Source organism: Abramis brama (assembly GCF_963993115.1).
Source record: "Abramis brama genome assembly, chromosome: 13".
Classification (NCBI taxonomy): Eukaryota; Metazoa; Chordata; class Actinopteri; order Cypriniformes; family Leuciscidae; genus Abramis; species Abramis brama.
The window spans coordinates 14,820,558-14,845,630 of NC_139975.1; the positions used below are offsets into that span (position 1 = coordinate 14,820,558).

Sequence of the window (25,073 nt, forward strand, 5' to 3'; positions counted from 1 at the left end):
TCAACGTTGGAAGAAGAGAAGGAGAAAGAGAAGAAGGGAGGAAAAGGAGAATTTCCTGAGCAGCAAATCAGCATATCAGAATGATTTCAGTGACACTGAAGGCTGGAGTAACAATGCTGAAAATTCAGCAAATAATAATAATAAATTGTAATATTTCACTATATTACTGCTTTTACTGTATTGTTGATTTAAAGGAGACATATCATGCTTTTAAATCGTTCCTTTTTAAATATAAATCATACATTTGTAGTCTATGTAAAGCGGAACTGCAATGCTTGGGTCTGAATTCCTCATTATTATAGCTCCACAGGCCCCTTTTCTACCCCTTTTCTAGTCTCGCGTAGCCAGACCTTCAGACTGACGGCTGAAGGTCTGGAATTCATAGCAGCTTTCTTTGGCCAAGGCCCGCCCATAAGGCCGTTTGACCGACATGGCAAACAACCATTTACAGTTCGTTTCGTTCAGCGTCACGTTTCGGGGCGTGGAAATGTCCCCACAACAACAGACTGGCGTGCAACAAGTCAGTCAGCATAGAAAATCAAAGAAGGAGAAGAAAACAAGCAGTAAGTCATTGATCTGTTCGTGCACGTATAACCTTGCATACTTTTGAGAATCCTACGTTTAGCTGATCTTGATAAATGCTCATTGTCACTCATGTAAACACAACAGTTTTTCTTCCGCAATCACACGTCTGCGCTTTGTTTCCCGGTGGACCGAAAATAAACGCGACACTCGCGCCCCCGGAAATCCGATAAAATTCAACCAATCAGATGACGACTTCGACATTCCTGAAGTGTTTCCAGTTAAGTGTACCATATGCATCAGACGTTTAGCCAACGTTCCGTGGGCGTGACGTCTGAGGCTGAGACTACCCCTTTTCTGATGTGCGTCTGAGAGCAACTCGTTTTGGTGCGGTCTCTTTAAATACAATTGAGACACTTCATACCCCGCTCCCTCTCCAGGTTGCAGAGATGACACTCGGTTCAACTCCACCCCGTTCGACCATTTTTGTAGTTTGATAGCAGAGATAAGATTATCTAGCGGCACAGAAACGTATTCACACGTTATTAACAAAATGTCAACAGCGGAAGACTTGTCCAGCCAGCCTTACATGTTCGAGCCAGAGTCGGAGCCGGAGCGAGATGAAAATGAAGACGACGAACCTGCAGAACAACGTCTTCATATGGATGTATCGCAATGGTGTGTTACTGTATTTACACATGAAACTTTGGTCTTCCGACCTTTTACCACCGTGTCGATTTATTTTGATTAATATGTGCGAGGGAGAGAGAGCAAGAGAGCGTCTAGTTTGGAGACGGTGAAGTCTTGTTTACACTTTCGCCTGGCTCCGAAGAGAGAGAGAGAGAGAGAGAGAGAGAGAGAGAGAGAGAGAGAGAGAGAGAGAGAGAGAGCGCGCGCGCGACCGGGGTCTCACTCTCTGCTCGTTCTTTCAGTTAAACATGCGCCCTGTCCTATTTTTTACAGTCTATGGCCCTGTCACAGGCGCGGCAGTTCATCTACATTAGACGGTGTAATGAAGCGTGTGGGTTACTACATCCAACAACCGAACATTTTAACTTACCCTCTCGTAACTTCTGCATCCTTTAGCTTGGACTACAAAACTGCAGCGAGAAATAAAAATGGCGGATTGCTCGAAGTGTTGGGCCGGAAGTCAATGTCCGCTGCAAATACTGTGACGTAATAGTTCAAAAAACGTCATAGATAACAGAAAAATCGGAACAGGTTGAAAAATATGACCAAAACAGAATATAAAGATATCAACGAAGCACCTGAAGAGAATAATTTCAAATTTTCTGTACTTCTAAACAATCCAATTATACAACAAAATGCATTTAAGGGCTAAAAAAGTGGATTTAGCATGATATGCCCCCTTTAAAAACAAAAAGTCAACACTAGCAAATAAATGGCCTTAAAGCTATTAAACAGACTAAAAAAAACACAAAACTCTCCTTTTGATTTCATAGGGTTAATACAAAATTGTTTGGTTAATTATTAGAAAGTTTTAAAATATGGTTCAAGGTTTCATGTTTGACTCACCTGCTCTCCTGCTACTTCACCTTTCAAAGCTGTACTTTTTAAAGCACAGGGCTGATATTACCTGTATCATCGTTCCACTTGTTCATGTTCACATTACATTCATAATGAATACAAAGACAATGTCACAGACAGCTTTATGGACTACATTAGATGGTAAGACATGACTATAGTGTGTTTTAGGTTTCTAGCTAATTTGAAAGAGATGCGAGCGGCTTCTGCCAGCGTTCCAGTCATGGGTTACTGGCTCAGAGAGAGTGAAATCAAACCATGCACAAGTCACTGTTAGTCTGTCATTGAAAACATGGAGGAAACATGCATATATGGATGAAATCCAAATGAATGAAATAAAAGAATCAAACACACTCTGTAGTAAAATGCAAGTGTTCAAGGAGAGACCAAAGTCAAACTGAAGACAAGGGTCTGGCAAATTATCATGAATGATTACATCAAGTTGCCATGTGTCTGCTTTAACTCCAGCTTGCTGATCTGGAGTGAACTTTAGACTGATTGATTATGACAGACCTGATGACAGGGTGATAAAAAAAAAAAACAGTTTTTCTTTGCTTTTTTGTCTTTGATCTCTCTCTGTCGATCACTTCACTTTAACAACACGGAGTCATGGCGAAGATGAGAAAAAGAACAAAAACATAAGAGAAAAAGAAAGACACGCAAAATAAAAGAAACAGACACCTTACCATGTCATCAGCCAATGTTTTTATGTGTATGTTCTGTTGAAGGGAAGGGACAATAAGTGAGGGCAAATGAAAACACTGCTGTGTCTTTGTGCAAGTGAGAACCCGTAACCACATGCATTAAATGACAGATTTATGCAAAAAAAATAAAATAAAAAGCTTATGAGATCATAAGCAAACAACCAACTGCAGACAGCATGAGAAGTCAAACCCGCTGCTGGTACAAGTCTGCACGAGAAACTTAAATAATTGAAACAAACATAAACTGAACTCTGTTACATGTATTGGAGTCTGTTCTTTTGTATCACAAACAAGTCTGTGTTTATATGACAGCAGACTTATGAAGATGAATTATTGTAAACATATCACTTCAACCAGTCTTCCAAAAGTAAAATAGCAGAAATAAAGCTTTAATGAGCAAGACAAAAACTATAAACAGACACATTCTGCCCTGTGTCACAGCAGAGACAATACAGGCAAAGGAGATGGACAACTCCAGTGTTTCCCCATTGTTTTAGGGACGGGGCGGGGCTTTTTGATCATTTTTAGTGCTTTTTGATTACTAAAAAATTTTCACCACGTATCCATAACACGCCAGTTCCCTGACACTAGCAGTTTCGGGGTGTCTACCACCCCACCTGAAAAAAAATCCTAGGGGAAACACTGAACTCAGACAAAAATTATTAGAGGAAACAGCAAAAGCTTGCCAAGGATCTTTGGTCTTAGTCCCCCTCCTTTCAGCTCCATGTGTTCTTTCCTCAGGATGAACAGTGTGACTGATTGAATGACTACATTTGGGTCAATGACAAATAAAATAAAATAAATTTTGTCAAATAAAATGACATTTTCATAACTGATGTAATGCACATTTTTGAGTCAGGAACAATGCTTTAAAGTTTAGATTGTTAAATAACATTTCAAAGTGTTTAAATTAATTTTTTGACTTTTTTTGTGTCAGGTGGTACAACCAAATATTTGCAAATATATATTTCTAATTTTATATATAAGTGAAATTTTAGAGCAACCCATTCTAGTATCTTTAACTTCCGATTTTGCTTTTAAAGACAGTATGAAAAATAATCATACAAGTATAGCAGTAAATTAATTTAATATAATTACTATTCACAATCTAGTTTTCAGCCATGTTCACTTTTACCTAATATTTGTTGGATTAAATCAAGAATTTACATGGTTGCACCATCTGATGAATATCAGTTGTGCTACCTGACAACATTAATAATGACAGGGAATGATGCTGAATACTGGATTTCTATTTTTTATTTATCATTTAAATTACATATAAAAAATAAAAAACAAATATTAAGTAAGAGTAGTAAATTGATCAAAAACAGAATAAATCACATCATCACATTCAGAATGTAGGAACTGGAATGGTCTACAGTGCAATAGATTGGTCAGATACACTGTAATAAATCGTCATTGAATTACAACAAAGTCATGATGTCCATTGATACAAAAAAAGAAGTTCAGTAGTTGACGATGTCACTTTGTAAAGAAACACAATATAATATACTGTACATGCACATGATGTCACCGTTTCACAAATTTGCATCTTTGTTGTTTAACCAGACATGGTAACGGTATCTTTTTCAAAAACGAACGAGCGAACGAGCTAGTGCAGAGTTAAAAAGAGAATAGTAGAGGACCACTGTGGCTTTTCTGGTAAAGATGGTGGACCAAAGTAGTCTTGCTGGTTGAGCTAGTCCATCAACATTATAGTGACACCAAAACATTGGCATCCCATGCTGGTTATGAGCATCCAAAACCCAACTCATGCTGGTCTATGCAGGGAGTGCTGAATCTCACCGTGAGTTCTGCTCTTAATGAAGCAACCCATTAGATACATCTTTAAACCTGATCAGTTTGACTATATTGACCTCAAACACAACTTCTCCTCTCCGCCTTCACTCACTGCCTAACAGATGTGCTTTATCTTTTTGGCTACAGCAGTGATAGCCGTTTATGAGATGGAGCACACAGGGGGAGAGATGGGTCTCCATATGCCGTGCAGAGCCGGATGAATGTTAACGAGCAGAGCTCTGTGGAGAAGCTGCCATAAAGCAGAACTTCCCGCAGGTTTCCTAACTCTACTGTTAATCTCTCAGCCCCCCAGTCCTGCGTTTACCCAGACATTATAGCACTGCCCCAGGGTTGCAGGCTGTACACAGCTTTTGCGACAGTTGTGATGGAATGGGAGGTTTGATGTGAATGGAGGTGTGTCAAGGACTCAAGGGGGTGAATCATCTATTACAATACATTAACCTTAATTAACAAAGAATGTTTAATGCTTTAAAGGGGTCATAAAGAGTGAGGTTTAAAGCCCAAACCAAACTTGCCAACAAAGACTTTCATGGAAAGATATTGTTAAAATAATAATGACTGTGTAGGGATTATTGTATTACAGATCCAACAGCCCGAAGTGGCTTCATAGTGTAAGGCCCTGTATAACATGGATGCGCATTTGTTATTGAAAGTAATTAAAATCTTAAAATCTAATTAAAAACCATTTAACAACTTTGCATAATTGTGTTTTGACTCTAGGGCTGGTCATTAATATTGCAGCTCGACAACACATCAGACAGTCAACAGGGCCAAATATTGCATTATGATTTAACGACACTCCTTCAGGGCAACAGAATTTTATTAAATTCTTTATCAAAATAAAGCTTTATTCATTACAGAAAACTCCCAAACCCCCACAATAGCAAAATGAATGCAGCCCCCAGCACCTCCATAAACAGCGACATAAATTACAGTTGCACAGACCTAAGTAGTTCTGTAATGTGTTGACCTAAGTAAACTCTTAAGTTAGCTAATTGGAAACACTTGAGAGGAGAGAACAGCCTTGTTTTGGTTAGAGAGCACTAAATATAAGGATTACTTAGTAGAAGTGCAAATGGTGCTATTACGTGTTCCTCCACTAGGTGGCACACACCAATCAAAACATACAGTTGGTCAATCAATGTTTTACAAAAGCCAATAGAGGCATTAAATGGACTTTGAAACATGTCCAAAAACTGAAAGTAGTTTCTAGCTGACACCATCTGCTTTGTTGGCCATTCTTACATTGGGAAAACAACCAGAGGACGAGGATAGCAACAAAAAGCTGTTGCAAATGCTTTCTGGGAAATCGGGTTATTTTAATTGGTCTTAATTGTACTCAAACAATGGAACGCTTGAAACTAACAGTTCTTGGCAATTTGCAGTCACTTCGTCTCAAGAATGGAGCATTCAGTGGCCGACAGCTCGTCTCGTTCACACTGTTCACACACAGGGATGTTTTAATTAAATACAGAGCTGGAAAGAGTGCGTCAAACCCTCTAATAGACGTACACAACTATCAGGATAGAATTCACACAGCCAGAATCGAGATATTAAAAAGAATGGGTTACTAACTGGTCATAAACCTTGGTGATGCAGATAATCCTGCAGTACAGTAAAGCCCAGAAAATTCTTGATTAAATATCAGCACTGTTCTTGTACTGAGTGCTCACAAAAGCTTTGACCAATACCCTTCTAGAATCAACACTGATTGTTAGTTGTATTTGCCCAGAGAGTGAGACCACAGGACAACAGGATGCCAAACAATAGCCTGATGTGAAGAGAGACAATGGTAATAGCACAAAGGGGTGGTTATGGTACATGCCAGATGAATAAATCATTTAGAGATAAAGGAATCGGAACATGGCACAAATAATGTTGAATCATTTTGTAAATAAACGCATAACGATTTAAGGATTGGTGACCATTTAAAAACATAACATACAAACTTGTGCCAAAACTACACCAATCAACCTGTTGAAAGGATTGTGCATCTAACCCTGATGAGATAATTTAATTCATTTCAAATTAAATATGCCATCTGACTACTATAAATGAAAAATTGAATTATTTTCTAAACATTAGTGTCTATCAAACTGCTGTTGCCACTAAGAACACCACCATACATGTGATGTGCACAACATATCGCTATCACATGAGTTAGCCTATCAGCTGATAGTTTTTAAATTTGTATAATTTGATATTTGATATATATTAGCAAATCTCAAAATAATTATGCATTTTTCATACTGTAAATTATAATGTCGTGATGCCTAGATTCACTTGTACTGATTTTAATTTTGTTCTAGTTTTATTTTTCAATTATTTGAATAATATGAAGCATAAATTGTATAATATACAATCTATAAAAAAATATTGGTCACCGGCTTATTGCCACCCACACCCCCAAAATTGTATAATACACAATTTGTATAATACACTTGTATAATACACAGGCTTACTACTCCCATACACCTTGAAAAAAAAAAGGCCTTTCAAGTCAAAGCTTTTATTCAGTCATTTACATTAGATGCACAACTAAGACTGATGTGTACTAATGTGTAATATCCCTGTACTGAGAGCTCACTTAAGTGAAAATGGCCACGGAAAACATCTGTAATTCAATCCACCTTGCTTTAAACAATGACATTAACATGCTGAAATGCACATTCAGCTGTGATGTTATCTGCAACTCATATTAGCCTATATCAAACTGACAAACGGACATCAATTTTCCATGGGAAAACAGCATAACACATAGTTTGCAGAAGCTGGTGCTGCGATAGCCCTGTTGGAGAGTCTGGGATGATGCCAGACGTGCCTGTTTGCCATTTCTGCAGAGATACTGCAGCAGGTCTCATATATCTGTGTATGCAACTGTAAAGTACATCATCATTTTTGCAATGAGGCAAAGTGGGAACATTCAGTAGAAGGGGTGGCCGACTCTTTGACTTCATTTTCAATCCATGGCTTATCTGAGTGTAGCCAGATAAGGCAGGGCCTGCAGATGTAATCTGTCTAATGATATACAGACTTAAGCTCTTTCCGGTGTTTGGCTTTCTGTGGTTCTCCCCCAAACAGAGAGGGAGCCTGTGTCAACTCGCTCTTTCACTTCAGGAGAAGAAACGGTGATGTCATCGGTGTTCAACTCAAATACATGTGAAATCATTTTTTGCACTCAGCCACCCTCAAGTCACTTTCACTTTTCGGTTTCCTCCCCGTTTTCCCTCAACCTTTGTCCATGTCTTTTTCTATCCTATATCTCAGACTTGACAATTCACTTAGCATGTAGTCCAGTAATTCACATCCATAGTTTAATCAATCAGACCATAACCATACAGTGAGTGACCCAGTTCTAAACTGCTCACCACTGGTCAGAGAAGAAAAGGGGAAACTCAATGAATAACCAATATTCATTGAGTTTCTATGCATGATAATATCATGCATCCATAGTCAAGATAAGCAGTTTTAGCTCTACACTCATACACTGTAAGTCAAAAGTTTGGGCACACTTGGACTGAATTAATTTCTCAAGATATAAAAAATCTTGTGATATGAAAGTTTAAAAGATTAATATTAATATTATTAATACAAATGCACTAATATAGTAGTCCACCTGAAGGAGGGAATGAAAACGAGTGAGTAAATTCGGACACTGAGTGCACCGGAAGAGCTGCCAGCCACTTTTGCATAGCTTGTGCTTGCTGTATAATAATCATTTGAAACTTATATATAAAACTTAGTTAAACTAAGTTAGTTAAACTATGTGTAAAACTTAGTTAAACAATTTAATAATCAAGTAAAAAGGAATTTATACCTGTATGATATTACACTATAGCCACATTGGTTTGGAAAATGGATGGATGGATGGATGGATGGATGGATGGATGGATGGATGGATGGATGGATGGATGGATGGATGGATGGATGGATGGATGGATGGATGGATGGATGGATGGATGGATGGATGGATGGATGGATGGATGGATGAGCTGTGGGCGCTATCTTCTGGCGAGACATGGGAATTCATTCGGCGCGACCGTCACAGTGCATTATGAGTATTCTCCAGCCGTTGAGCATAGGGTTGTACACTCATTATTGCAGTCCATTGTGGGATTGAATGAGTACACTCACTTCAAATGGCAGTCCCTTCAAATAGTGCCCTATTTAAGGGTATAGGGGGTGATTTCCAACACAGCCTTGGGGTGGGTGATATACTGGTAGACATGATAAAACGGTAGAAATTTGTCAGCTAAGAGATTTTGGACTATGGTCTCTATCGCGGTTCCGCTCACGTGAAGTTGCTAAGTCACGAAAGCTTATCATTTGCATGTGTTTTTAAGTATTTGTGGTTTAAAAACAAGTGAGCAAAGTAAGCAGCGAAAGACAACTCATTTCGCTATATGCACATGCTGTCAGAGAAACTGTTTCTCAGCACCATTAAGAAACTCAGCGCTGAGTTTCTGGTGTGCCTTGTGGCTTGAGCTGAGTTTTAATTTAGAAATGTGCAGAGTGACTAAAGCTGAATAGACTCTAGAGATGATGAATGATAATTTTGCTGCTAAAACAAAGACTTTATTATATGCCAAGCTGTCCTTTCACCACATCACACGATCAACCCGAGGTCACTCTTTTTGTGTCACAAGAACTTGTCAACAACTTTTGTGCAAATCACTAACTATTGCAAAGTATGTAGTACAATGAACCTTTTAAATCAAGCAACAAATCTTATAAGGCAGAGAGACGCGGACATTTTAACCTCAAACACACATAAAGGGGGGGTTAATTTATAAAAAAAAATAATAAATAAATAAAAAAAAAAAAAAAAAAATCACACTGCTGTTTTGGGAAGTCTACACAATAACAAAACCTACCATTAACCTACGGCAAGTGCAGTTTGATGAATGCACAAATAATTATACATGTGGGAGGAAGGTCATCATATCGGGTGTTAATATAATACCATTAAATGAACAATAATCCTTTTAATCTACAGTAAATTATTGACAGAAAACAGCAAGTTAAACACTGAGTATTTGATCTTTCCTCTTGACAAAGAAGAGTGAGCTTGAGTTCAGCTAGCTTAATGGACTGATCAGAGTTTCAAGATGGTAAATGTATTCTTTAACCTCAAAAAATTGTCAGCTTCCTTCAGCATTCAGACACACGCTTCTTGTGCTATTCCAGAATTTAGAGACAAAATTAAACAGTCCCCACAACCCATTTTAATTCCATAAACTGATTTCCAAGTAAAACAAGATATTCAAAGGAGGAAAAATGAATAAATAAATGTAATACATGACCAGGGCTCCGAACCAGTTCAAGCAACGAAAACAAAAACCGGAAACGAACGAAATTTTGATCAATAATTTCAAGTTTGATCAAAAATTTAACAGGAACAAGTTTAATAGTCTGAACAGAAATTCTTATTTTAAAATGACCTTTAACCGGTTAATGTTATTTTATCGTTCTGTTTAATATTCTAATTTGGCAGTCAGTCAATCATGAAAACACCATGTTGTCAAAGTTAGTATTGTGGCACTATTGTGTCATTATATTGTTAATGCTAATGCTAAATTAATGCTAAACAAGCTCAAATGGAGTTACAAGGTTTTTCACCAGTGAATTTAGGAGATTTGTGTTTTGTCAGTCATTAATGGCCAAATCTTTAGCAATTCAGCATTACGTTTTATTAAACTTGCAGGTTACAAAGTTTATTGTAACTATCTGGGCACTTAGTTTTTCCTTTCGTTTAATACATTTGGCCAAAATCTTGTGTTATAAAAGATAAAGTGCTATGCACAGGATGTGTTGGCTATGATTAGAGGGCAAATACCAGACTGACACTCTTCTCGGCTCCTCAAATACATAAAATATTAGTCTTTACAAGCATTGTGTTTTTTCATCATCAAAATATATCCATTACAATAGCGGGCAACAGTGAATCACTCATAGTATAACCAAGAATATGCATTAACAAAATAAATAGCCAAACTTGTTTTCACGATTTAAACCCGAACAGACTAATTGTATACCAAGAACTGGTTGCTTTGTCTTTACCACCCGTCTTATTTTAGTTCACAACCATCATTGAGGAATAAATCTGTACATGCTTCTAGATGCCCTTGACTTAATGAACAGACCCTTTCTTTATTAATTCATCTGCCCAAACAAAGCTGCACTGTTCTCAACATGCAAACAGACTAATTTGAATGAAGAACATGCTAGCAGCATCTAAAATAATAATATTATATTATTATTAAAATATTTTAAAATGATATTATTTAGCATAAAAAAGATATTATAAACCAGAACCCAATTTTCAGGGGATTAATCTTTGTACAGCACAATGCAGGAATGACTGATGACTTCAAAATACTGGAGGGGACCTCATTAAACAACCCATTCCAAAAGCTCTATTGCCTTAATATGGGAAAAATCTTTGGTGTGTTGGTTATTTCAGGAAAACTGAGCCAATGTTTATGTTTCTCTGAAACATGTTGGTGTGAACAGCTTTCCTTGGACAGTCATCCCATGTGATTGATTCAAGACAGAGAGCCCCCTAAGAAATGACAATATTAAGTATTCTGAGCTCCAATTCAACTGATAGGGCCACCTCATGTTATGTGATAATGTGAGCATTATGAAGAAAGTGAATTGGAAACTTGCCAGAAACATCTGTTTGAAAGGGTGATGTCAGAATCATCCCCCAGTGTAACTAAAGCACTTCCCTTCTTCACTTCCCGTGAGCACTGAGACACTCAACATGTGTTCCATTTCCTGTTGGTTCTCCTTTTCTCTGAGATGCCCCATGAGTTTGTCTGCAGCTGGCCATTTTAAACTCAAAGAGGGGGTTCTCTGAGTTTAAAATGGCCAGCTACAGACAAACTCAAACCATTTATTTCAAAAGTGAGACCACATTGAAAATTCTGGGATTCTAATTTAAACCTGTAAGTTTATACATTTATTTATTTTTAATAAATTAAACATGTTGACTTGACTAACTGAAATAAAATAAGTTTAAGTACTAAAAATGCAATAAAAAGTAAAAAAAAAAATAATAATAATAATAATCTTAAAATGACAAAAGCAGCAAAGCACCTAAAATTACTAAAACTGAAAATATAAAAGCCAATTCAAAAAAAAAAAAAAAAAAATTATATATATATATATATATATATATATATATATATATATATATATATATATATATATATATATATATATATATATATATATATTATATATTTATAATAATAAAATAATTAAATTAAGAAAAATAAACCAAATACTAAGACATTCCAAAATGCATTTTAATTATTCTCAGACTTTAAAAGCATGGTCTCAGACTTTTGAACCCCATTGTATGTGCTTGTACACTGCTAAGTTTCACAAGAGGGATCAGACCTAAACAAACAAAACCAAAATGTATTGTTCTATGTGGCTGATAATATTAACCTGATGTTCCAGCCACAATGTCTATGTTTGACACTGCGCAGTGCCCCTGTGTATCTCAAGACCATTCATCTGTATAAGCCACAAAAGCAGATACACCTCAGTGAACTTCTCACTTACAGTAAGCTGACTTATGCTTCTGCATGTGACAACATTTAAGATGACCATTATTTGCATGCTAATATACAAAATATCCCAACAGGAACATCTGTATGAAATAAATTATATAGAAATAGAATATTAGAGTAGCAGTAACAACAGTGCTTCAAATGGACATAACAGATTGACAGCATGGGAATAAAAGTGCCCAAGTTCCAAGATATATTGTTTGTTTAGAGCTGTACATATTTGTCATTCATTATATGATCATTAATGATGAATTTAAAAAACCTTGACAAGTCACAGCTAAACAAACTCTACAGTCAATATTTTTAACTTGTCCTGGGAGAACAGAATGGCCAAAAACCTTCAAAGTCCCAACAGAGAGTTGTTATATTTGTTCTAGGAAAACTAACAACAGCTGACTCAGATACGTTTTTTTCTCACGAGAAAAAAGCTAAGGTTATTTGAACAACATGTACTTCTACAACACATCCAGGCTGATCAAAACTGTCCTACATTGATTTTTAATACTGAGAGTATTTAGGGTCAAATCCACCCAACTGCAGCACACCACTGATTTTTTCACATCTTCGTGTGAACAAAACAGCAGTTCTGAGGAATGATTAAAGTCTGTTTCACACATTTAATCTGCCCATTCACACCTCTGTTTTAAATAATGATGAACAGCCAAGGCCTCCACACCGCCTCCCGTCCAATTCACCTCTTCCTTTGTCCTTTCTATTAAAACACAGGTAGATAATCTAAGTTTTCATGGTCACTGGCTTTCACAACAAACACAGTGTACGTCACTTACAGCACGACTACGAGGACATGCTGTACAAATCGTCTGCACTAATCTGTGCTCCGTTATGGTATGTTACATAACAGCACCCAGGCTTATATTCTATTTTCAGAGTTTCATTCATTTGCAATGGAATTTAATGGAGGTAAACTTCCATTCAGTCTGTACTCCGGAATGCCTTTTGAGGAAAAGCGCTGGCTAGAATGCCACTTCCATGACTTCATAAGACTCAGTTAGAAGACAAGTGAGGAATTCATTCCATGAATGCAAAATCTGCGTTCTTTCACACTGAAAGTCGAGTGCATAAAAAGAACCGCCTAACAAAATAACAAACTTTGGTGTGTCTACATCACATAAGAAAACTGTGTTTGTCTTTATTTGTGCCATCAACAGAAGCTCCATGATGTAATTCCCTCTCTAAATGCTGTTAAAAAAAATATATATAAAAACTTCCTCTTGCATCTTTTCTCTCCCTGTGGGTCTGATCCTGGGGCAAACTGTAAAGATTAGCCCCAGTGCATTACAGAAATCTAACGCTGAGTGATAATGCTTAGCATGCTCAAGGGGTTATAACCTTCTCTAATCCAGCTCAGGACAGATTTATCATAAGAACAGAGATGGCTCTCATTCAAAAGAATATACATGCATATTCAATGCTGGAATCTATTGGCAACACATACGTTTTCCATAAAATGTGTCCACCCCCACGGTTAAGCCCGTTTAAAATAAGGTCAAAGATCTGTTGGTCGCTAGGTCGACTCGTTCCCTAAAGTTATTGGTGGTTGGCTTCCTCACTGGTCACAGCTTTTTACAATCTTTAAATGTATTGACAGTTTAAAAAAATTACATAAACTGTCATTCTATTTTGACAGAAAGAGCAGTGCAGCCAATGTCTGATATAAAGCCTATATTTATACATACAGAGCGCATTTAGGCCACGCCCACACAGCTTGTTTGCTGTACACCTTGTCACAAAGCAGCTTTTAGACATTGTTTTGTTTTTTGTTATAAGTCACAAATAAGGAGGCAGCTTCTCGCAATGCAAAGTCAATGGAGACGGTTGACGGTTGAAAACCACACCCACCCCACTGACGGCAGCACTGTCCTTCTGTCTGCATCAAATTCACACAACTTGGAAATGACAGTACATGAAAAAAGTATAAGGCATTTGCCTTTCAATTATTAGACAGAACTGTTAAAGAATGTCCATAAACCAATGAAGATGAAGAAGAGGATCTCCTGTGCATCTGAGCTCAGGTCCACATAAAACTCCCACTTATGACGATTAAAAAACATCCACACGATCTCATTCCTAAACAACAATGATTCAGGGATGTCTAAGCTACGATCACAGCAGAACATTCAAATCTGTGTTTGAGTTGACGCTGACCCAGAGAGAGCAGTTGTCATCATGTGGCCTAAAGGAATGAAACAGCACCACAAACTCTTGGGTCTTTTCAACCTGACAGTATCATTCTTTCTAGGGCTGCCACTGCATTGCATTCACAATCCAAACAAAGATGCTACATGCATGTAGCATAATCAGTTGTTGTTTATTTAAATTAGATAGATGTATAATTTCAAGATTTAGGGCAGAATGGTCTGACTTCAGCTTTAAAAATATTTTTCTATATTTTTTTATATTTTCTCTGCCGGCACGTCTCTGTTCTCCTCTTTACGTCTGTCTTCGGCGTGTCCCGTCTCTGGCCTGTGTTAACGTCCTGTTTACAGACTTTGACATAACATTTTAGGAAATGATTGCAATGCAGTTCAGGACAGATTTATCATAAGACCAGAGATGGCTCTCATTCAAAAGAATATCCATGCATATTCAATGTCAAATTCATTGTCCCTATTAAATACATAAACAAATAAACAAGCGACTGTTAAAACATTTTTTTATATTTTAATTCAATCATTCAAGAGATTTGTTCAAAAACACTGATACATCCAGTAAGGAAAAAAGTGAAGTCTTTATAAGAGAGTCATTGAATCGTTCATTCAAACCAATTACAATTTTTTTTAAATTCATAATTAATTCAATATTTTTGTAAATAGAGTACAGCAAATAAGATTTTGTCAGAACCTCTAGTTGATTACATGTTATTTTGTTTAGTTGTCTATTCAGAATTGTGGGAGAATATCTTTTTTTTTTTTTTTTTTACCGGGACTCTCAATTTATCAGTTATCGTGCAGCTCTATACAAGTCTGCATTCTATGGCCAACGAATGCTGTCACTCAAATCACCAACTCCCACTGACAAAGAATGATTGCTTTCAGTTGCTTTGTGGCTGCATGTTACTGTAAGTGTGATTTTTGGTCCGTGCATAAATATTTGTACATAACTCCAATTTAACAAGACACAACTTGTTTTTTGTTTTTTTAAAATAATTTACCACAAACATTAGACCATGCATTTCATATCAGTCCCATGAAAATCTGTGATCAATGCTGTGTCAGCACTCTTAAGAATCTGAGATTTTTCTGAAAGTGCCCCTATTATGCTTTTTTAGAATATTAACTTTCAGAGCCAATGATTTTGCCTGAGGTATGAATAATATTTTTTTAAAACATAATAGAATTCATATTTTCTCATCTTATCATTTTAGTGTAGAATGAGTAGAGCTGTTTGTTGTTAGGATGACAAAAAAGTTTTAAAAGTATAAAATTAAAGGCTGATAAAAAAAAAATAGGCTGCTCTGCCTCAGGGGTATAAATGCGCTCGTCAATGTCAAAATGATCGAGATGGCCAATCAAATCGAAGAAGGCGGGTCTTACTGTTCAGCGACCGACAGGAATAGCCTATGATGCAAACCACCTTTTATGAATCTTCACAGTTTTGAATTGCAAACATGCTATCGTGATTCATGTAATTCATAACTGAATGTGACGAGACAAAAAACGTTTGCTTTTTCGGTATATTAGACGAATAAACAATATAATATACAAATTAATAAGAGTGAATGTGAGTACATTTTAAAATAAAATATTATTTGCAAATAGTTTAAATTGATTACTTCATTAGACCTAGAACATCTTTTACCATTCCATTCGCAACCAAATATGCCATTACTGTTATACATCTACTGACAAACAAATTTATTACCTGCCATTTACCATAATGGGTGCTATAGAGACAAACTTGTTGCAGAGAGAAAGCTAAAAAGACTGGATTCAAACTTCACCACTCTTTAGGTGCATGAGTTCCTTAATTTTGCAGAAAGCTGTATTGCATAATAGCAGAAGTTCTGGACGTCTTATGTGCGCAGAAAAGTTAGGCAACAGAGAACATGCCTGGCACCAAAACAGCAACAGGATGTGCAATAGTGAGATCACTGGTGTAAGAGAGAGTGACATCAGTGTTAAGGCCTGACTCAAAATGGGCCTGACTCTGGCTGGGTCATGTGTGATTGTGTGGAAGCCTCAACATCCACTAGTACAGCGATTATTGTTTCTCATTTATTATTTTCCGCAAATAGCAAATTCTCAGCAACGTTGCAACAATTTAGTTCTTGTAGAGATCTACATAATAAATATTTACAACACTACCATTTAAGAGTTTAGGGTCACGACTCAGTAAGATATATATTAGGGCTGCACAATATATCGAAATTATCGAAATATCGCAAATGTATATTGCAACAGCTTGCAATAACTGGTGTCATGAACTAAAGACAAAGAGAAAATCACTCACTGCTCTTGGCTGAATAACTTTTGTAGCTTTAATAAGAATCAGTATATATTTAATTTATACAGTGAAAACTAGGGGTGGGCGGTACACCGGTGTCATAGTCATCACCGGTGTGACATTGCGCCACGACATGGATTTTCTAATACCGTCATACCGTAATAAATCAATTATGTTCCTTGAACGGCTGCATTTACATTAGGGCTGTAGTCAACCAAAGAAATGCTTAGTCGACCAAAGTCCTGTCCTGCACAACGATTTAGTCGACTAAAAAAAATAAAAATAAAAAATAAAAATAAAAAAAGACGCGATGTTTTGCATTTTGATTGAACATTTATTAAACAATTGTCAGAGCATTTATAAAACAACAACGAAAAAACGTTTTTGTTTTTGTTTTATTGACACCTGGGATCCCCCGCGAAACGGTTCTCATTCGCGCTTGAATAAGGCCGGCGACACACTGGCTGCTGGCGTGAGAGTCTCAGCTGCGTTGGGTGTCTGTTTTTATTTCGGCTCCCATGTTAAAAGGTTGGAGTTTGCACACTGCCTGCGTGAGACAGGCGTCTCAGGCGCGGCTCGAGCCACGCGGAAAACGCGTGCATGCTAGAAATAGAACCGACGCCTGAGTGTTCCTGCAACAAGAGTGTTCTCTGGCTAGAGCGCAGAACAGTGGAGTTTGTATGAACCGAAGTGCATGCCTGAGCTTGTATTGCTGCTGTTGCTTTGACATTGTGGAAAATAGAATAAACAAAATGTATTAGACTTTTTACCCGTTATTATCAATCTAAATTAATCTCGTTTTTAATTTAGGCAAACTTAATTTCGTTTTTTCTTTATTTAAATTTCGTTTTTCTTTATTTAAATTTTGTTTTTTCTTTATTTAAATTTCGTTTTTCTTTATTTAAATTCCGTTTTTCTTTATTTAAATTTCATTTTTTCTGTATTTAAATTTCGTTTTTTTCTTTATTTAAATTTCGTTTCTTTATTTAAATTTCGTTTTTTCTTTATTTAAATTTAGTTTTTCTTTAGGCCTATTTAAATTTCGTTTTTCTTTATTTAAATTTCGTTTTTCTTTATTTAAATTTCATTTTTTCTGTATTTAAATTTCGTTTTTTTCTTTATTTAAATTTCGTTTTTCTTTATTTAAATTTCGTTTTTCTTTATTTAAATCTACCCTTTACTGTGTCAGTAATTTGTTAGTCAGAAAAATATTAGACTACCTTAAAAGTATTGCTTAATTAACAGACTGTGTGCGTTTTATATCACTAGTGCAGTGTCCGTTCTCGGAGAATATAGCCGCCCTGCTCGCGTGAGGTGCGCCGCTTCCCGCTCGCGCTGTTCTGTAGTTTACTATTAATTCTGAACGTGTCGCGTCTCGCGTGTCTGTCTATATTGCACCAAATGCGACACTGCACTCCCTTGTGAAGTCGATTGGATGAACGGTTCTCGAAATAATCAAAATGCAAACGGACAGACAGACACATAGAGATTACTACCTATATTCCTTACTGAGCACGAAGCAGCAGTGCAGCCAGCCACAGGTGCGGTTCCCGAGTGTTCTACGTGGTGCGCTAAACTGTGGCGCTGTTACAAAATAGCCTAAATTAAAGCATTTAAAGTTGTGGATAAAACATAGGCTAATTATATTTAGAATACAGTAATATATAACTGCTTATAAAGGAATAAATATCAAGGAGTAAATCAATGAAAATTTCTTTATTGGTGAAAAAAAAAAGTTATACCGTGATATTATACCGTCACCGTTCAAAAGATGAAAAATACCGTGATATTAATTTTAGGTCATATCGCCCACCCCTAGTGAAAACTAAGCAGTGTTTATTTTTACATTTTGATTATTCAGTTTCTGTTGTTAAATAAACCTAATGTAGGCCTACCTGAAACCCTAAACGCCATGGTCTACACTGATGTTAAAATAACAATTCTTATGCTACAGTAAAACACTGCTGTTCACTTTCAGAAGTTGTAGGGATGTTTTCTTGTCACAAAAAGAATGTGAAACACGTATGTAGGTTATATAATTTTAAATAGCTTATATTTTAAAGATAATTTAAGTTTATTTTACACACTTTAAGCATTATCGTATCATATCGCATTATTTAATGAGTTTTCTTCAATATCGTGCAGCCCTAATATATATATATATATATACATACATACAAATTTTAATGTGTATCCCTTTAAATGCAAATGAACTGCTGCTGCCGGCACAGAGGGCGGAGCCTTACGAGCTCCCGTTCAGTCAGGACAATCTCATCTCACGGAATGATAATATCAAAACAGAAACTCTCAGTGTTCATTTCGACCCGGAGTCGGACAATAATGACCACAGAGCCAGAGAATATATGCTGTATTGAGATAGAACAGGTATAGTTTAGTTTAATTACAGTTATAACTTATTTTTCATCTTGCTTTTATCCACTATTAGTACAAGCCTGTAGTAGCGGACGCGGACCCCGTCTGAATGATGGCCAAAAAATGACTGATGAGTTTAATGAAGTTTATTATACAACACACAAAAGATAAAGTGTCATTTTTACTCCAGAAAATCACAGCAAGAGCTGAATAAACACTGTATAAGAAGTGCGCATCTTATCCATAAACTCTCTCTCCCTTTCATTATCATTAACATACACAGCAAATTAAACAGAAACACTCGTTGCAACTAACAGTAAACAAATATATACACAGCTTTTCAGGGAGTGCTTAATAAACTGGTAAACTTTATATCCATAAAACGACTCGGATGAACTGCAATAAAGCGTGCGCTCTCACTTTCATTTCTGCCGTGATCAGTAACGTTAGGCCTATCGCTCCGAAGACTGTAAGCTGGATCACAAACAGTTGGTACAGATCCATCCTCGAGTATCAACAAGAGTAAATGAAGACTGCTATGTTCATTCTTATAACAATAATCTTATAACAAAACACCTCAATCGCTTAGGAGACATTCTTGTCTACAGCTGCTCCCAAGTTGAAACAATGGCAGACTGTGTCCAGTTCACTCAGGGCGGGTCTACGCCAATACGATTTGCTTAAACTGCAGTGTCAGTCAACAGTTGTGGGCGGGTCCTGTGCAAAAGTACGTCACATTGCCCCGAATCTGAGAAAGGGTTGTTCTGAGACGGTGCTAATTATTTATGGGGATTTTTTTTTAAAAGCACTGGGTAGATTTTTATCATTATAGGGTGGTTGTGTACACACACTGCCAACACACATCTATGTTCAAACACCATGTAAAAGTGAATTTTGCATAATAGGTGCCCTTTAACTTGGCATGCTACGCTGACATATAGCCTAGGCCTGGCCTACAGGAAAGAACATCTTACGTTTAATCTATCTAATATTGTGTTGGTCATACTATACAATGATTTATTGTTTGTCTTTGTTGAATAATACAGACGATAAAGAGCTTAATAAAATAATTGCATATTAAATCACAATATTGGTTGAAAAAAATTAATTAGGCCTATACATTGCAATTAGATTATTTTCCAAAATCATTCAGCCCTAATGGCAACATCCTCAATGTACAACATCACTACTGGTATTTATGAACAACAACAGCACAGATATCTTTCTGATTAAGACGCACCCAAAATGTTTTCAACTTCACAAGCCACACCCGCTCCACTCATGGAGGCTTCCTAGCCGTTCCCTGGGAATAAGAGGATATAAACTAACTAATCATAAACGAGTATTACAACACACCCATATGCCTCAGAATTTGAACCTGGGACACAAAAATAAAAGTTTGTGGTAATACCCCTACCACACTACTTTCAGCACACTGTTCAACTACACACTGGCATTAGACATTAGAATGTCTCCATCTGACTCCCAAAGGTTTACATTCCACAAATTAAATGAGGCTCATAAAGGGATGGATTCCTGCAGCTCCCAAAAAAGTGCTGTCATTATGAAGCTGGTACAGGACACGCTCATTTGACCAGACACAAACTGTTAAGCAAAGTTGCAATGCGTATGCGGATTACACAGACTTAGACACTCATTCACCTCGCTTGATCTGAAACCCTACTGTGACAATAATAAGCTCTGTCCGAGGCCTTACAAGATGACTAAATGATCCTCAGACTGCTTTGTGAAGTCTACAGTCAAGGCCACAACTTTTGGGAAGTGAGGCAGTCTTGTAAAGTAATTAATACATTCATGAGGAGGCAACTTGAAATAGACTGTCCTACATCCGGTAGGCAGCATTACATATTTAGAATTAGAAGTCAAAGCAAATGAATCCCAGGTCATTAAAAGAGCCATATGAAATAGGAGAAGGCTGTACAAGAGCGATGACGTAATAAGTTCTACTTCCACACAGGTATGACATACGGTAATACTAAAATACTTGGCTCTGAATCAAACAGTTACCTAAATACCTAAGTTAACACACTTTACTAACCAACACCACACTGTTCCGTTACTACTGACACCTTGAGTTATAGCTGTTCGTTTTTTTTTTAAATCACATGATGGCAATGATAAGCCTGATACTAGAAAAGTAACAGTACACATTCACAACATACAAATAACTTCATTATGTATCGCATGGCCTTTCTTTACCCTGAGGTCAGTAAGTCAGCAAACTTTGTCCACGTTATAAAACTTTCAAAAAGGCAGTCAGCATGAACTGAAACAAACAGTTCCAGTTTCACTACTAAGGCTTCATGATAAATGTAGCTAGCAATCCATGAAGGTGCACAGCTATCCCAAACACTACTTTAGACCCCACTGACACGCGCAGAGTGTTTTGACAGCACATTATCACGAGTCCTGTGAAGTAATACACTGATAGGTTCAACAGCTGACTGAGACCGGAGAGTGCTGACTGAGCCTGTAAAATCTTTGCAGTGAAAACATGCTACAAGTTTGAGAGAAACTTTGTTGACAGATACAACAAAAATGATGAAATCCTTCACTGCTACAGCTGTCTGGATGGATACTAGACGTAGAAAAGCCAAATAATGTTTGAAAAAAACTGTGACTGGGTCATTGCACAAAAAGGGTACATTTTGTGTCCATCATGAACATGTGTAAACAATAGCTTTAACAATAACAAGCTGACTCCAACTTCTATGGTGTTGTTATAGGCAATTCTCGTATAACATCAGCAAAAATACAGAAACTTTGTTTTTATTTACATGTACCTTCTTGTCCATTTTAGTATGAGAAAACCTGATAAAAAAATGGGGGGAAAAACCTGATGGTGGCATCCATGTTGTGGAATGACCTCTCTAAAGAAAAAATCTCATACACTTTGTGTGACAAAACTAAGAAATAACAACAACAAACTGGATTCTGAAGCCATAATACATACCAGTTTTTTGTTTTTGCTCTCATCCTCATTGGATTTCTTTTTGGAGGGTTTATTGGGGTCTTCCCCTCCAGCTGCCTGCTGATCCATCTTTGGAATGAAACTTCACTTGAAAAGTAACTTCGCTTAGTTCGTCCCACAAGTTTGCAAACACTTATGAAAAATCACGTTTCTTCAAAAGCCATGCCATCCATGAGGAAAAACACAAAAATATGAGTTGGATCCAGAACTATTCCAAGCACCTATCCGCTGGATTATAACATCTGTGTATGAAGTTGTCCCAAAAAGAATGTGAGATGATATCCAGTCCAAATCAGCTCCTCAGAGTCTGTCAAAAACCAATTAACATGTTATAAATTACATTTCGGAGTTGTTTTATACTAAAAAATGCATAAAAGCACATGGAATAACTGCAATAAGAAATACAGAGCTGTATAAACGCTGTCAGTTCACAGCTTGTGAACTTTTGTCGACTTTAATACATCAATGTACCATTAAAACAGTCATCTGACGAGACACTATTGACATTTTAACAATGCGTTTAATAAATGTACGTAATTTCACATTCAAGGAATTATATAGTATGCCCATTACAATATAAATATATTTCAGCGTCTCGTAAAAAAAAAATAAAGGAGGTCTGGGATTTGTATGCAACATGACATGATATTTTATAAAATGAACACAACTGATTTTATTCAAAGGAGAAATGACCGCTGCTATCCAGGCGGTTACTTTCACACAGGAAACTGTTATTCCAGCGCTATGAGGCTTAAAGAAAAAGTGTACAATAAAGACATGGGCTCTAAACGCCAAGTCTGCTTATATTAACATAGCGAATTAGTATTAAACAGCAAAATAGCCACACAATGATAAATAAAACTCACAAAATCTCACCCCAGGCTTACCTACACAACCAAACGCACGAGCCAGGCCCACTATTGTCCCCGCCTATCGACGCTTCCCAACTGCTCACAAATGATCACGTGGTAGAAAGATACCAGCTCTGATTGGGCAATTGGATCTGGATTTTCTCTACTACAACTGACTGCCGTGTATATGGATTGGCCTCAGTCAGTGGTTAATATTGTTTGCATAGCAGTGCAAATCAGTGTATTTGTGAAAAGCAATTATTCTTTTGAAAAAATAATTAATTTTGAATAATCTTTGCAATTAATCTCATTTAGTCTCTATACAACTGTGTAATGCATTTAATTAATGCATGATATTCATATGATGTTGTTTCACATGATTCATATGAGATTCACATATCTTTTTCATGTACTTAATACCTTTGTTGTTGTTTTTCTTTTGTTGCACAATATATGTAAAATGTATGTCTGTGAAATATTCTCTAATTTTCACCAAAATAAAACTATTAAATCAAATGAAACACGAAATGACACTGAAGATATTCCTTAAAGGGATAGTTCACCCCAAAATGAACATTTTGTCATCATTTACTCACTCTCAAGTTGTTCCAAATCTGCATTTTTTATTTATTTATTTTTTCTGCTGAACACAAAAGAAGCTATTTTGAAGAATGTGGGTAACCAGTCGACGGTAGCCATTAACTTGTAAAGTAGGAAAATAAATACCATGGAAGTCAAAGGTCATCTGTTTGGTTACCCACATTCTTCAAAATATCTTCTTTTGTGTTCAACAGAAGAAATAAACTCATACAGGTTTGGAACAACTTGATGGTGAGGAAATGATGACAGAATTTTCATTTTTGGGTGAACTACCACTTTAAAAATGTCGTTGCACTATAGTATGTTGCACACCTAACATCCCAACAACAAAATAACCACACACAGTAACATGCCCACCATCTCAGGACATGAGAACTGTAATAGACCAATCACAGAAGTGCATCTTGTGTAATTCCAAGTGCTTATCAACTTCAGTTAAATTACTGCTTATGTAACTACAGTACATGTATATTTGCAAAAGCATTAATTTACCATCAATAATAATTCACATTTACTTTATATAAAACATATTTGAACATCCATGTCTAGTTCCAACACAGAACTTAGAAACAATAACATTAGTCACAATGTCCAAAATGATGGTGCCCATCTCTCTCTCTCTCTATCTCTCTCCTCTCGTTCTCACACAACACACAAGTTTACAGCATGGTGTTGTGTCACAAGTAAGACTTATATTCAGTTGTTTTCACAGCTGCTGACCTCTGGTGTGAATGCAGAGAATATATAAATGACACATAATGCAATAATAAGAGGGCAAACATAAAAGTCACAGTCGAGATATGTGTCAAAATCACTTTAGCTCTCATCTGAAAAGTAGTTGAATAGCACTAAAAGGGAATAAAATACAAATAGTACTTAATGTTTATTTGGTCACAAAAAGAGTGTAATGAAGCAATGAGAATTTGGGAGGTCTAGCGCAACAGCAGGGAGCATAAGCTTCACACATTGTGTGCCCGCCCCATCACAGCTCACAGTATGGGAAGAACTGAAGGGTGTGCTTTTATTTCAGCCACTCACTTTATCTTTGATCTCCCAGACGGGAAACGCCACTTTAACTGCCTTTCAAATACTCTGGGCCTTGCATTAGGTACATAATGGACAATAAATGATAAGGTCAGAACCATTAAAAGAGTATACATTCAAATAGCCTACATTATAAATGTGCTTGTTCAGCTAATGATATGCTGTTACATATCAGTGATTGTAGACATGATATATTTTGTTTTTTTTATTCATTTGTTTGAATAATCATTTTATTTGTTGCTTGTTGGTTTTAATTTATCTTTCAGTTTTAACTGTTATCTTTGTCAACTTTTTTCTCTCTCAGAATTTCATAGTGCGGTTGCAGGGTGTAACCACAAAGGCATAAACTTGACAGTCTGGTTATCACCTGCGCCACCAGTCAACACCATGCTACTTCCTGTGTTTTTTTTCTAAAAAAAAAAAAAAAAAAAAAAATATATATATATATATATATATATATATATATTTATATACATAAAATAAAATAAAATAGGACAAACATCCACCAAAAGAGATTTCTACATTATATAGAGGATTTACTGTATAAAACGATGTAATCAATTTGTGTTAAAGA

The 25,073-nt window shown here is 36.5% G+C and overlaps 1 protein-coding gene across 7 annotated transcripts in view; it reads right to left on the reverse strand.

Moving 5' to 3' along the window:
* diaph2 (diaphanous-related formin 2) overlaps positions 1–22,953 on the reverse strand; it is a 444,655-nt gene extending 421,702 nt beyond the window's left edge. For 3 of the 7 annotated variants that reach the window (XM_084132527.1, XM_084132524.1, XM_084132530.1), the window contains exons 1-3: positions 22,892–22,949; positions 21,987–22,311; positions 2,754–2,786 (exon numbers count right to left, since the gene is read on the reverse strand). In XM_084132527.1, coding sequence (XP_083988653.1) covers positions 2,754–2,786; positions 21,987–22,073 — 120 coding nt within the window. In that variant the 5' untranslated portion in view covers positions 22,074–22,311; positions 22,892–22,949. Of the gene's footprint in view, positions 1–2,753; positions 2,787–21,986; positions 22,312–22,870 lie in introns of all 7 variants that reach the window. The other 4 variants (XM_084132525.1, XM_084132526.1, XM_084132528.1 and 1 more) reach the window with 4 other exon arrangements.
* Between the last annotated feature and the right edge of the window lie 2,120 nt (positions 22,954–25,073).